Below are 12,196 nucleotides of genomic sequence, written 5' to 3'. Positions count from 1 at the left end.
GGGTCCACTGCACGAAATTCTCTTTCTCCGGAATTTGGCCACCGAACCTCCTGAATCGTTGCGATTTGGACTCCCTGCCGCTGTAGTTCTCGAGCAAGCAGGCCAGCCCGCGCCAGTTCATTGAGAGATCGGACGTTCCAAGTACCCAACTTCCAATCGTTTACCTTAATCTTTTTTAGTGTTCGTAGCCTAGGTCTTTGTCGATTGATCTGTTCCGTATTTCCAAATTCATTGTTCGTGGTTGAAGAAAGGTTTCGGTATGCTACCTTACCAGAATCGCGATACATACATCCTGCTGATGGGGCTGCCATCTTAGGAGTAGCTGGCGGGATAGCGGTATAGAGAATACCCATGTCAGGATTTAAAGAGGTTCAGTAGAGATGGTCGGGTTTCGGGTTTTCAAACCCGAAACCCGAGCCCGACCCGTACCCGACGGGTTCGGGTTTGAACGAAAAAAAAAAGTTTCGGGCTCGGGTTTCGACCGAAAAAAAAATTCGGGTTCGGGTCGGGTACGGGTTTGAAAAACATCAAACCCGACCATCTCTAGGGTTCAGGGGAGCCTTGGCCCCGGGCTCCCACACTTCGAGGACCCTCTCAAAAGTTCACTTCTCATGACTCGTAATTGAATACACGAAATTGCAAAAACAAAAAAGTCGGAACCTAGAAAACTAAAATTCTAATAAAATTGACAAAATCCTTCAATAACCTACCTCTAACTTATATTTTCGTATGGCATATACTTCACTGCAATTTCGACAATTGAAAAGCGAGCCCCCACAAGCTCTGAATTTGGCCCTGGTACCTAAAAAATTAATTTAAAAAACATTAAATAAATAGCCTCAGTTCTTGAATTGATGTTAGCATCCTTTACTTTGTCAGATGTGAATTACCGCCAGTTTTATACAATCTTCAAAAGAGATTATAAAATATTCGTTTGAATATACAAAATTAGGGAGTACCCTTTTCGAGTACGTTTCAGTTTTATTATTACCAGCGCGATGGGGGACATGTTTTCTAACGTTCTCTAAACAAAAAATATCTAACAAATTGTTAATAACACTGGTAAATACAGGTTTTGTCCTGGAGCTCAAACTAGAAAAAATAAAAGGTTGTTAATTTTAACCATTTCTGTTTATTTCTGGTGCTCCTTGTAAAGATAGCTTTTCCAGAAACTTAAATGAATTCTGCGGCCTTTTAACGCTCTTCTACATACACTAAGGGCATCAAAATTCACAGGAATGATTGAAAAACTATATATATTTTTTCGTTTTTGCCGACTTGTCTAATCAAGCAGATAATTGGGCTTCGTCTTGAACGTACATTTAAAATTACTTCAACCTTGTTTAAAACAGAGATTTCTGCACTAAAACTATGAATTACGACTACTGAACTTACCGTTAATTGACTATACCCTAGGAACTATCACCGCGCTAGAAAGCTACGACACATTTCAAGAAAGGTCACACACGGTTTTTTCGGTTGAGTTTGTATTCAATTACTTTTGGTTATTTTTTCTGATGTATTAGGAAATTGGTGTTTAGTAATGCCTTCTATAGTGACAAACGTTATTTTAGTAACACCCGGAGAACCGGTGTTAGCGCAGAATGGGTGTGCATCGTGTGCATATAAAGTCAGAGTGTTAGTTTCTTCTTTGAGCCACAGATTCGAGTGAAATCGAGAGCTGACGATGGCGATGATTGATTGTCTTAGTAGGAAAACAGTCTCCATACTGAAAGAGAATAAAGAACAGAGCGTCAGAGACACAGCACAGATGAGAAGAGCTGAACATGTAACAATTATAGGCATGGGCATGATTTCTACAATCTAGAATTGTGGATGAATAAGTGTACCAGTGCCGACTCTGCTGTGGATGTTGAATTAATCTAATTCAATCGATGAATGAAATGAACTCTGAAGAAGCGTTCAATGAAATGGATGGCATTGAAACAGTTTAGTAGTTAGTAGATAGTAACGTGTAACGTAAACACTTTCAGTGCGAGATGTGTAAAATTAGATTTAAAATAACCGTGCCTCAATGAGGGTGAGCGGTATGTGAATGATGTGTGTACCTGAACACTACGTAATGAACATTCATGTAATCTATTAATATAATCGAAGTAACGTTATGGGAACGGATAGGTCGAGGGGAAAGAAGTTAACCTACCGGATGGGGAGCTGGGAAGTCTGCCAATCGAGGGAAACTGCGTTTCTTTTTGGGCGGATAAATAAACCTCCCTGCCTTGATTTTCTCTAGTTTTTTGTTTATTTTCTTATTAATAGTTCAATAATATTAGCATTATTTATACTCATTAAAAATGTTATATCAATAAATTTTCCATCTTTTTTTTTTGTTACTAATACGACAGATTTTTTTTTTTAGTTTACACCTTTTTTACTGCGTTTAAAACATCTAAGGGCCAAATCACACCTGAATGCTGCAAGAGTAGCACTCATCACAACATGTTTTGTATGATAGCAAGAACAAAAATAAACTGAAGTTAATCTGAATCTGAATTAAATTTGTGTTATTTTTTTGCCATTTCTACTGAAAACTATGAGCGGAACATTCATTTATAGAAAATAAACATCGCAATCGCAAGCCATAAACAGAAAAAGAAAATCTCATGTTACAACATTCAATCAATAATAATCGTTACAGTAACCATACATGCTATTTACGTTTGCTTTGTGTGTTTCATTATGCTTAGCTACTGCTAGACATTGCTGTACTTCTGTCATAAACGTTTTGTTCTTGTTGTGTTTAATCAATGAATTAGTGTTGTAAACAAACTTTACAATGTTAGACAAGAACAAGTATCATCGCGGTGTTTGTATACTCTACCAACGGTTATATTATTTTTTCACTTTTCGTTTCGAAAAATTAAATGACTTGCTCTACAGAAATAAACGTACAAAACAAATAAAGCTCTACTTTTGTTACTTCAAAAGCACATAAAAACAGCTTAAACATTTGTTAAACTTTAATCGCTTCTCTAGTCTAGCGTATTTCCGGATCGTTGGTAGTTTTGATTTTCATATTCTTACAATTCGTTCACCACTCTACCTCAAGAAAGAAACGTTTCCTTCACTTACAAAGATGGTAGTACTAAGTTTGACCGAACGCTCTACTACTAGCGGGAACATTTGTAAAAGTGGCTATTTTCTACCCCCTCCAGAGGAGAGGGAAGAAAGTCGGCAGAAAAGACTGTTTCGAAATGTCGAACTTCGGGATAATAGAGTAACGGTGTGTAGTAACTACTTAGTTTTTTTTATATATGTTCACTCTGATTTGTGTGGTTTCGGTGTCTGTGTGCCATTTTTTATTCGGTGAATCTGCAATAGAAACAGAACATCGTAAAAAGAACATTAGAAGCGAAAGACCAGTGTTTTATGTTTGTGTTGTGTTTAAATCCATTTAAGATTTTTCATTATTATGATTGTTAATCAATTGAACAACTTATTGTTTAGATCCATTCTACGTTTTCGAAATTAGAGAGTACGAGAAAGAAAAAAACGTTCCAGCAAAGCTGAAACCAGTTGCCCTAAAGAGGTTGTAGCTTTTAAACCAATCCTTTGAGTTTTGGTACCCCTAGTGAATGCAGAAGTCACTTCTACATTTGCTTACGAGAGAACTCATTTAAGTCTCTAAAAATGCTGTCTTTGCTATGGGCACCAAAATTCACAGGAAAGGTCGAAATGCTATATTCATTTCTTTTTTTCCACACCGAGCTCTAGGGCTAAACCTGTGTTTACCAGTGTAAGTTAAACGAGAAATGAAAAAAGAGACTCTGAAAAGAGACCTGTTACCAGCCCTGAACTTAAATTTGTTTGAACCTAATCATGTATGTACATAGAAAAACTACAAAAAATAACAATCAAAATTTGATTCAGAGCTTTCTCATGTCATGTCAAAAAAAAAATGATCGAAACAGCAGGTATTTTGAAAATCAGGTTGATTACACTTTACATGAACAAATAAAAGAATAAAATATAATATTCATCATTGGTATTTTGAACTAATCCCTTCTTTACATCAAAACCAAGATGCTATTATTGCATTTCAAAAAGATCAGTATGAAAAAAAAAATACCCGGCAAATCCCAACTCTACGATTTATCCAACCCAGTTGAGTGCAAACAATAGATTAGATAACGCAACAACTGCAGAGAGAAGGTAAATGCAGAAAACCTTTTCGTTCCGACCCAACGGGCCAAAATTCATTGCGAAAGTCGTTCATTTGAATTGATTTTTAATTATAATCAAACGCAACGAAAAATTTACTTTCGACATATTTATAAAAAAATATAAGTGAAATAAAGCTTACCTCTTTCATTTAATCATCCTCGCTTTTGGTTCCTCTGCTACTCTCTCCATTGTGACTCCGTTCGGGATGGCGTTGTGTGGGTATTGTTTACGGTCTTTAGCAGCACTTTTACCAATGTTTAACTTGGCAGTAGATTTGAAACATTTTACTTTCTTTTTTTGCAATGAACTGTACTTTAAAACCACTTCTTATTTCACAATCAAATTACAGATCCACTTTCAACTACTGAAACTTGAAATGCGAGAAAATGCCGCTTTTTGCTATTTTGATTTCACAACGAGAGAGATAACAAGCTTGGGAGGGATTCTCTTTTCTTCGCTGGTTGGTTCAATATTCACAGCTTCTCAACAGTGCTGCGAAGTTGTATGCGGAAGGAAGGATAATCGGAACTTCTGGGACTGATGGGACGAATGGGGGAGGGCATGCTTACAGAATTGAACATTTACGTTTGTTTTTCACCGGTATGATGGGACAGAGAACAGCTCGAATGGCTTCGTCAAACACGGTCTTGAGGCCCTTCTGAGTTAGAGCCGAGCATTCCAGATATTTCACGGCTCCGATTTCCTTGGCCATGGCGAGACCCTGTGGATAAGTGATGGGCGAGAGCTTTTTGTCGCGCAGCTTATCGACGGTATTTTTGTCATCCCTCAAATCCAACTTTGTCCCGACCAGAATTATAGGTATATTTGGACAGTGATGACGTACCTCCGGGTACCACTTAGCTCGGACGTTCTCGAAGGATGCCGGATTGACCAACGAGAAGCAGATGAGAAATACATCCGTTTGTGGATAAGACAACGGTCGCAGCCGATCGTAATCCTCTTGACCGGCCGTATCCCATAGGCCCAGATTAATGGGTTTACCATCGACCATTACGTTTGCAGAGTAGTTGTCAAACACGGTCGGAATGTACTCGCCCGGAAACGCATTGGTGGTGTAGCTGATCAGTAAGCATGTTTTACCGACAGCACCGTCTCCTACTACGACGCACTTGATAGCCTGCATTTTTCCGTTTTCCTTACTCTGACGACGCACAAAAACAATCAGCTCAATCTAAAATGAAATCAAAAGCACACACATGCAAGCAAAGGTCGATCATTAGAATCATGATTATTGCAAGACTCAAAGCTACAACACCCAATCTCAGTGGGAGGGCGTACGTTTAATGCAGCCAACAAATTATCAATCACGCGAACATTACTCAATTGTACAACTATTTTTCAAATTCACTTTATCACTGTGATAAATTTCAATCCTTCTTTTGTTGTTGATGATGAATCATCAATCAAAGCGGAGCACTTATTTAACTACAGTCAGCCAAGGGCTGAACTTTTTTTCATCTTTTTGCACTTGCCAACATCAATGGTGCGAAAATTCCAAGATAAGTGATTTGATTTGTATCTTTGCTTACCGAAAAAATGCTCTCGTTTCGAGTTTCACTTAGCTAGAGCAGACTGTAATTGCACTTTTCACCTCACAATAATTCAGAATTTGGAGAAAAAACCTTGAGAAAAACTGTATGCGATGATTAAACTGGCCTATAATAAACCACCAATGTAATCCTCAATCTTTGCACCCAGAGCTGCTGCTGAAGTCTGCTGCCGATGTGACATCGACACACACGTACGAAAACACACAAACACATAAGCGACACTGCTCTCTCGTGAAATGACGTTTGTTTTGACAGTGCTGAGAACGTGTACTAAATTAATGAACAAGGGAAGGACACTCGCGTTATAGGGTCAACGCGGGTCTTACGATTTTTCTCAAAGTCTTACTTTGCATATTGATAAAACAATAACAGTTGAAAGATATAGCCGCAGAAGTTCACATGTGTGAAGATTAGCCTTGTACACCTGAGAAAAAAATATTTGTAGCGGCGCTAGTGTACAAATGATTTATAACGTATTACTGTTCAAAAAATTAACACGGAATAAATGTTTTTCCTGCCTAATCGTCTGTTTGTGACACAGCAACCTGCAACCAAAACTAATCGAAAATGGAAGGTATACCTAGCAAAGCACGAAGAAAGCCCGGGAAACAATTTGGTTGAATAACAGCTAAGGGGCCGTTCCTAAACCACGTGGTCATATTTTGATCGCTTTTTATACCCCCCCCGTACCCCCCCGTGGTCTTTCGTGGTCTTTTGGAACCCCCACCCCCCTGCTGACTTTAACCACGTGGTCTTTTCTTTTGTCAAGTGCCAAAAATTTTCTTAAATTTTTTACATTTTTATTATTAAACTTTCAGTACATTCGATATTTCTAAAATGCAAAAGCTTTATTCTTGACTTGGTGGCAACAATAAATTATAAGTCAGGAAAAAAGACCACGTGGTCATTTCGTTAACCCCCCCACCCCCGTGCGTGGTCTTTCGTGGTCTTTTGACCTGGCATCCCTGTAGATGACTGATCAGCATTCCGTCATATCAAACGTCACGTCGGTTGACAGCCAATTTTGACATAAGCGATCGCTGCATTTTAAAATGACGTTTTTGGATTTTTGATCGAATTTCAAAATCTAGTTTCATGTCAGTTTGTCGGTGCTTATTAGGGTTGTCGATATTGAAAATAAAATATCGATATTGGTTTTATCGATATTTGAGGCAACATCGATACTAAAATATTTTCGATATTTTCTGCCGATATCGATATTTTATCGATATTTTCCTCATATATTTTTTGTTTGGCCTTCAGTTAGCCCTGAAACAAGCTGAACGCCAATGTGAGCGATCGGGCGAGATTTTTGCCGAAGTTAATCAACAGCCGTGAGTAGAGTTGTTCATTAACCTACGGCGAGAATCTCACCCGATCGGTCGCGTTGGCGTTCAGCATGTTTCATGCCTTAAGCAGGTATTAGACGAAGCAAATATTTGCTATTTTTCAATACAGATTTTATTTTGTGCAAATAAAAATCGTTCCAAAAATAGCAAATATTTGCGTCGTCTAATACCTGCTTTAGTATTGCATATTCCGGCGAAGTGTTTGCTATTTCATCTCGTCCGTTAGGTCAGCGGGCCGATTGCTGATCGCTTTACGCAAGGTGCATTTTCCAATCAGATTAAACCGACGTTTCGTGAGCCGCGTCTCCTAATCGTCACTGATCCATTGACTAATCACCAGCCAGTTACTAAAGCATCCTACGTGAACATTCATGTTATCGCTTATGTAACACCGATTCTTTACTGAAATTCATCGATTCTGCCATCCCAATGCAATACCAAGGCATCGCATTTGATCGGTTTAATGTGGTGGTTATTGCCCCGAGAAGTTCCACACCCAATTTTCTGGAAATTCGCTCTATACATGCTGTCAATAAAAATGGAAATATGGCAACCATATTTCTGTCGAACTGCTTACATTTTCCATCTACCACTTATTGATTCTAATACCAACAATTCTGGTACCTACTTTTTAGTTGGTTTGCCCTGAAATAGCTGAAATAGAGTAAACGTCCTTTAATTGCTATTGACCTATTTTCGAATAAATATATTTATCAATGGAGAAACCAAGCTTTAACCAGGGTGACCACCCAACCGAGAAAACCGGGAGAACCGGGAAAAAACCTGGAATTGTTTGGAACCGGGAAAAACCGGGAAAAAAAAACCGGGAATTTCACTGAATATTACAAGCCGGGGTGAGATTGTCAGCAATCTCATGGCGATCACTAAAATTTCTTGAATAAGTTTTCTGGAAAACGACCAAGAAAGACTGGTCTTCTGACCCGGAAGAGATGGCTGACAGATCACGGGCTGGATGGCACAATCTCACCCCGGCTGCCAGTATATTCAACTCACTTCTCACAGTGCTTATATCAGTTTAGTTTTTATTCATCTTTCTCTTAGAAGCTAACTTGACCACGGTAAGCTCCCCGGAAGTAGCTGTCAAACGGCTCGAATTTTGCCTAGAGCAAATGGTTCACAAAGATAATCTCGCGGGAACTGTAGTTGACAGATTTCGCCAAGAATGCTCACAACTGTTGAGTATGCATTCGACGGAGACATTGCTGACTTCCTACCGCCGTAGTGAAAAACGCCTTGATACTTTCTGTAGAGATCTGATAGCTGGTTTAGGCAAGAAACGTCCTAACTTGACCGTGTTTATTAAGGAGATTTTGATCCAGCGGTTGGTGTACGATGCAGTGCAGGATGCCGGTGGTGAAGACGAAATTGATATCACCAAGTCCTTAATCTATTACGCTCGCGTTTCACATAGCCGATATGTTGAATTGTTGAAGACAAAGAAGAAGGAGAATTCAGATCAAGATGAAGAAGCCAGAAAGAAGAATGCCACGGCCCGTGCTCTTAAAGCTAATGTGTTTAAGTGTAATTCTTTTATATACATATATTGAATCTTAGGTGGTTGAGGTAAAAACGGTTCCTACAAACTTAATTTAGCCTAGGAGTCCCCGGTAATGAGTATTATATGCGTTGTTTATAAGTTTTAAAAATTCTACGCCCTTGCGAGCGGCCTTCCGGCAGTTAACCGGAACATTCGCCATGGCGGGCGAAAACATGTGTGCAGGCATGTTTTCAAGCTTTTTCTTTGTTTTTTATTAATTCCTCCTCCGTTTTCGCGACAAAATTGTTGGAATAGATCTTGCACTTCAAGTTTGCCCAGAAATTGTCGATGGGACGCAGCTGGGGGACGTTGAGCGGATTCGCCGACTTCGGTACCACATCGATATTTAGCCGCTCCATCTCCTCCAACGATCCCTTCGAGTAGTGGGCCAAATCTGGCCAGAACACCGCGTCTTCGCCCTTATGGTATTTCTTGATAAACGACGCAACTTCTGGCAGGCACTTCGTACTATAAATTTCCTCGTTCACGGCCAGCCCGGAGCAAAAGAAGAGCTACTTTGACATCCCTTTTCGCTGATTGTCAACCACAGCCGCACCTTCTTGGGGAACCTGGTCTGTGAAATATACTTCACCTCGGTGCTCACTTTCTTCGTAGGGGAGGTAAAATACGAAGTGCCCTACTAATCGTTGTCATCTAGGGTTAGATAGGTCTCGTCGCCAATCACCACTGCCACATCGCGATTTGCCGGGGAAATCGACTTGACCATCTTAAGCCGCTGTCGCTGCGTCATTGCTTGCAGCTCCGAGACTAGCACCAGTGGACGGGACTGCCACTTCCTGACATGTATGCCAATGTTTTCCAAAAACTTTTTCACTGTTTTACCGCATGCACCAACCTCCCGGCCAAGTGCACGCAGCGATTTAGCCACTTTTCCCTCGGTCTTCCTCTTCAGCATCCTTTGAAGCTTCTTGTCGTTCAGGGTCGTTGGCCGTCCGGAACTGGGCTTTCTTTCGATGCTTTGATCGTTGTACAATTGTTTCAAGATATTGTAGATGCCGGAAAGGGCATACCCGACGTCTACAAAGTGCCGCATGATGTCCGTTTTTGACGGGGCGGGGTACCATTTTTTTTACCGCAAACGTTATCCTTTTGGAAAAGATAACGTCCGTCACATTTTTCGAATTTCTGCAACAATATCTCTGGATTTTAATAAGCCTGAACACGCTTAAAAAGTGACTATATTAGAATGTAATTCGGTAATGGGATGTAAATCGAAAGTCACGCTTTTTAAATCCTTAACTGTATGAAAAAATGCAAAATTCTGAAGTACAAATAAACCGGGAAAATTATTTGAACAAACCGGAAAAAAACGGGAAAAAACCAGGAATTTAATTTCGAGTTTTGAGTGGCCACCCTGCTTAACGTTTGTTTTCAGTATAATGTGCACTTTCAATGAATATCTTATATTGTGTGTAAGCATTTTAAATTTAATTTTGATGCCATGATGAATTTATGTTCGGTAGGCAAAATTTTACCGGCAGCACTCCCCTGATGGCAACCAAGAATATCGGACAGCAATATCGAGTCGCAATATCAAAATATCGATAATATCAAAGGCGCCAATATCGGTTAAAATATCGATATTGTGGCGAGCAAAGATCGATAATATCAAATATCGATAAAATATCAACAACCCTAGTGCTTATCCTACAACATGCAAAATGTGCCGAAAACAATATCGATAACGAATTCTCTAAACTAACCTAGTTGATCGAGACCGCATTAGCCCCCCAGGCTAGCGTGCGATATTGTAATAGCTGTACACACATAATTTGTCTCGATAAACTTTCCAACAGCTGGTCGAGCTCTGCGAAGTTTTTCGACGAACATTCAGCAAATATATTGAGCTACCGTTTTGTTTGCCGAAGTATTGAAAATTCTGCCAAAAACTTGTAGAATACTTCGCTGAATTTATCAGCTGTTGAGTTCTCGGCAATAAAATATAAGTGTGTAAATCAACAAAATTATTTGTTGGGATCATATAAGCCAGATGTTTTTGAAAAATGTCTACAACTGTTCGAAAAACCGGAAAAATCCGCTTGAAATGTAAAAAATATCTATCCGTGATAAAGCTTTATTTTTAAAATTTGGTTGTCCCGAATACAATAATCTTAAATAAGCTCTAAAAATTGCTGTTATTGTAATGTAATCCCGCATAATCAAAAACCATTGCTGAAGCGGTAAGGATTTTAACTGTACTTAATGAAGTATGGTAACTGTTCGTGATAATGTCTTTCATCAGTTATTACTGTACTAAACTGAATGACTTAAACTATTTATATTCAGTATCCCCAAATAGGACATTGAGCACTGTTTGTCCACCACAGCTTCAACGGTTGAAGCTCCATCGAAAAACGAAGATATATCTTCCAGTAAACGTTGTAGTCGCAGGTGTTTGTCGAACTATAATGAAAGGTAATCAAATTGGTCACAAATCTTTCGGCTTTAGTATTTATACAATCCTTTTTTCTATCCAGTATCTCCGAGCAGAACAATGTTGAAGTCCACATTGCACGACGACAAATGCAAAACAGCGCCCCTCGCAGCCTGGAAGAATACAAATATGACCAGTCACAAAAGGAAATGTGCAAGATGGCTGGCAAGTGATGATATCTGCAGCTGAAAAACAAAAACATGGTTTTGCAAAAAATAAAGAAATCGCCACTAACAATCTTTATATTCAAAACAATATCACGACTATTCCACGAACGATTATCAGAATATAAATCAATATAAATATACCATTCATGAAATGATACCTGAACAACTGGAAACTACTGCAAAATAACATATTTATACTATTTGAAGAATAGTTTTAGTACAAAATTTTGGATTATTAGTTTACCATATCGTGTATAATATCGAAAAAAATATGTTCGGGAAAATCGCTGTTCTTGAATGGTAACCATACCTAACGCCTAGTTCACCAAATGGTTATTTCTCAGTTTACTATGAACTAGATGGTCAAAACTGAAGCTGATATGGTATGTGAATGGTTATGTGACTGTTTTATAAATGGTTAAGATACTATACGGGAAACAATTCGTGTATGGTATTGGTTTATGCGGGATGGAAAACGGGGTTTGTTATCGAGGGAGTAAATTTGGATTTTCCCGAGTTTTTTTGAAAAAAACCTGAAAAATAAAGAGCAAATCTGAGTAACTCGCGTCTCTAAATATCCATCTTTAAACTTTTTTCCACTGCAAATATACACATGAATGTTGCTCGGTCCCACCGTTCATATATAAGTTAACGACGAAACCAAATCTCAAAGTTTAACCGGCACAGGCCCAGGAATCCGCGGCGTCAGCAGACAACAGGAAATAACTCCAACGTCGAACGGCGAAGCCACAAGCAGGTGTCCAAACGCTAGGTGCACGTTATGTGCTAAGTCAGGGATTTAGGTTATTCGTTAGCTCTCTGTAATTAATTTAACGACAATAAAATCATTCCAGTGTGAACCGTGTTGAAGTGAAGTTCAGTTTTAGTTTTTTAAAAATCCCCCGAAGAGT

The 12,196-nt window shown here is 39.1% G+C and overlaps 1 protein-coding gene across 2 annotated transcripts; it reads right to left on the bottom strand.

Moving 5' to 3' along the window:
- Positions 1-1,448: 1,448 nt before the first annotated feature.
- LOC129726122 (ras-related protein Rac1-like) lies at positions 1,449-5,943 on the bottom strand. Of its 2 annotated transcripts, none has more exons than XM_055682772.1 (3): positions 5,736-5,943; positions 4,771-5,377; positions 1,449-1,729 (listed from the first exon to the last, which is right to left on the bottom strand). In XM_055682772.1, the coding sequence occupies exons 2-3, from the start codon at positions 5,327-5,329 to the stop codon at positions 1,707-1,709; spliced, it is 582 nt and encodes a 193-aa protein (XP_055538747.1). In that variant the 5' UTR covers positions 5,330-5,377; positions 5,736-5,943; the 3' UTR covers positions 1,449-1,706. The 2 variants fall into 2 exon arrangements, 1 of the variants encoding a protein (XP_055538747.1); XR_008728251.1 differs by lacking the exon at positions 1,449-1,729 and adding an exon at positions 2,241-3,333 and having other exon boundaries at positions 4,325-5,377; positions 5,736-5,942.
- Between the last annotated feature and the right edge of the window lie 6,253 nt (positions 5,944-12,196).

The sequence above is a fragment of the Wyeomyia smithii genome, chromosome 2, assembly GCF_029784165.1.
Source record: "Wyeomyia smithii strain HCP4-BCI-WySm-NY-G18 chromosome 2, ASM2978416v1, whole genome shotgun sequence".
Classification (NCBI taxonomy): domain Eukaryota; kingdom Metazoa; phylum Arthropoda; class Insecta; order Diptera; family Culicidae; genus Wyeomyia; species Wyeomyia smithii.
Note: the sequence above shows the minus strand (reverse complement) of the source record. Positions and strands in the feature narration are given on the sequence as shown.

What these genes read in the sequence shown, in the direction of transcription:
- LOC129726122 (XM_055682772.1), bottom strand. Translation starts at nt 5,329, where the DNA reads ATGCAGGCTATCAAGTGCGTCGTAGTAGGAGACGGTGCTGTCGGTAAA. An exon ending in CATACCGGTGAAAAACAAAC is followed by an intron (nt 1,730 to 4,770) that starts GTAAATGTTCAA and finishes ATTCTCTTTCAG; the next exon opens with TATGGAGACTGTTTTCCTAC.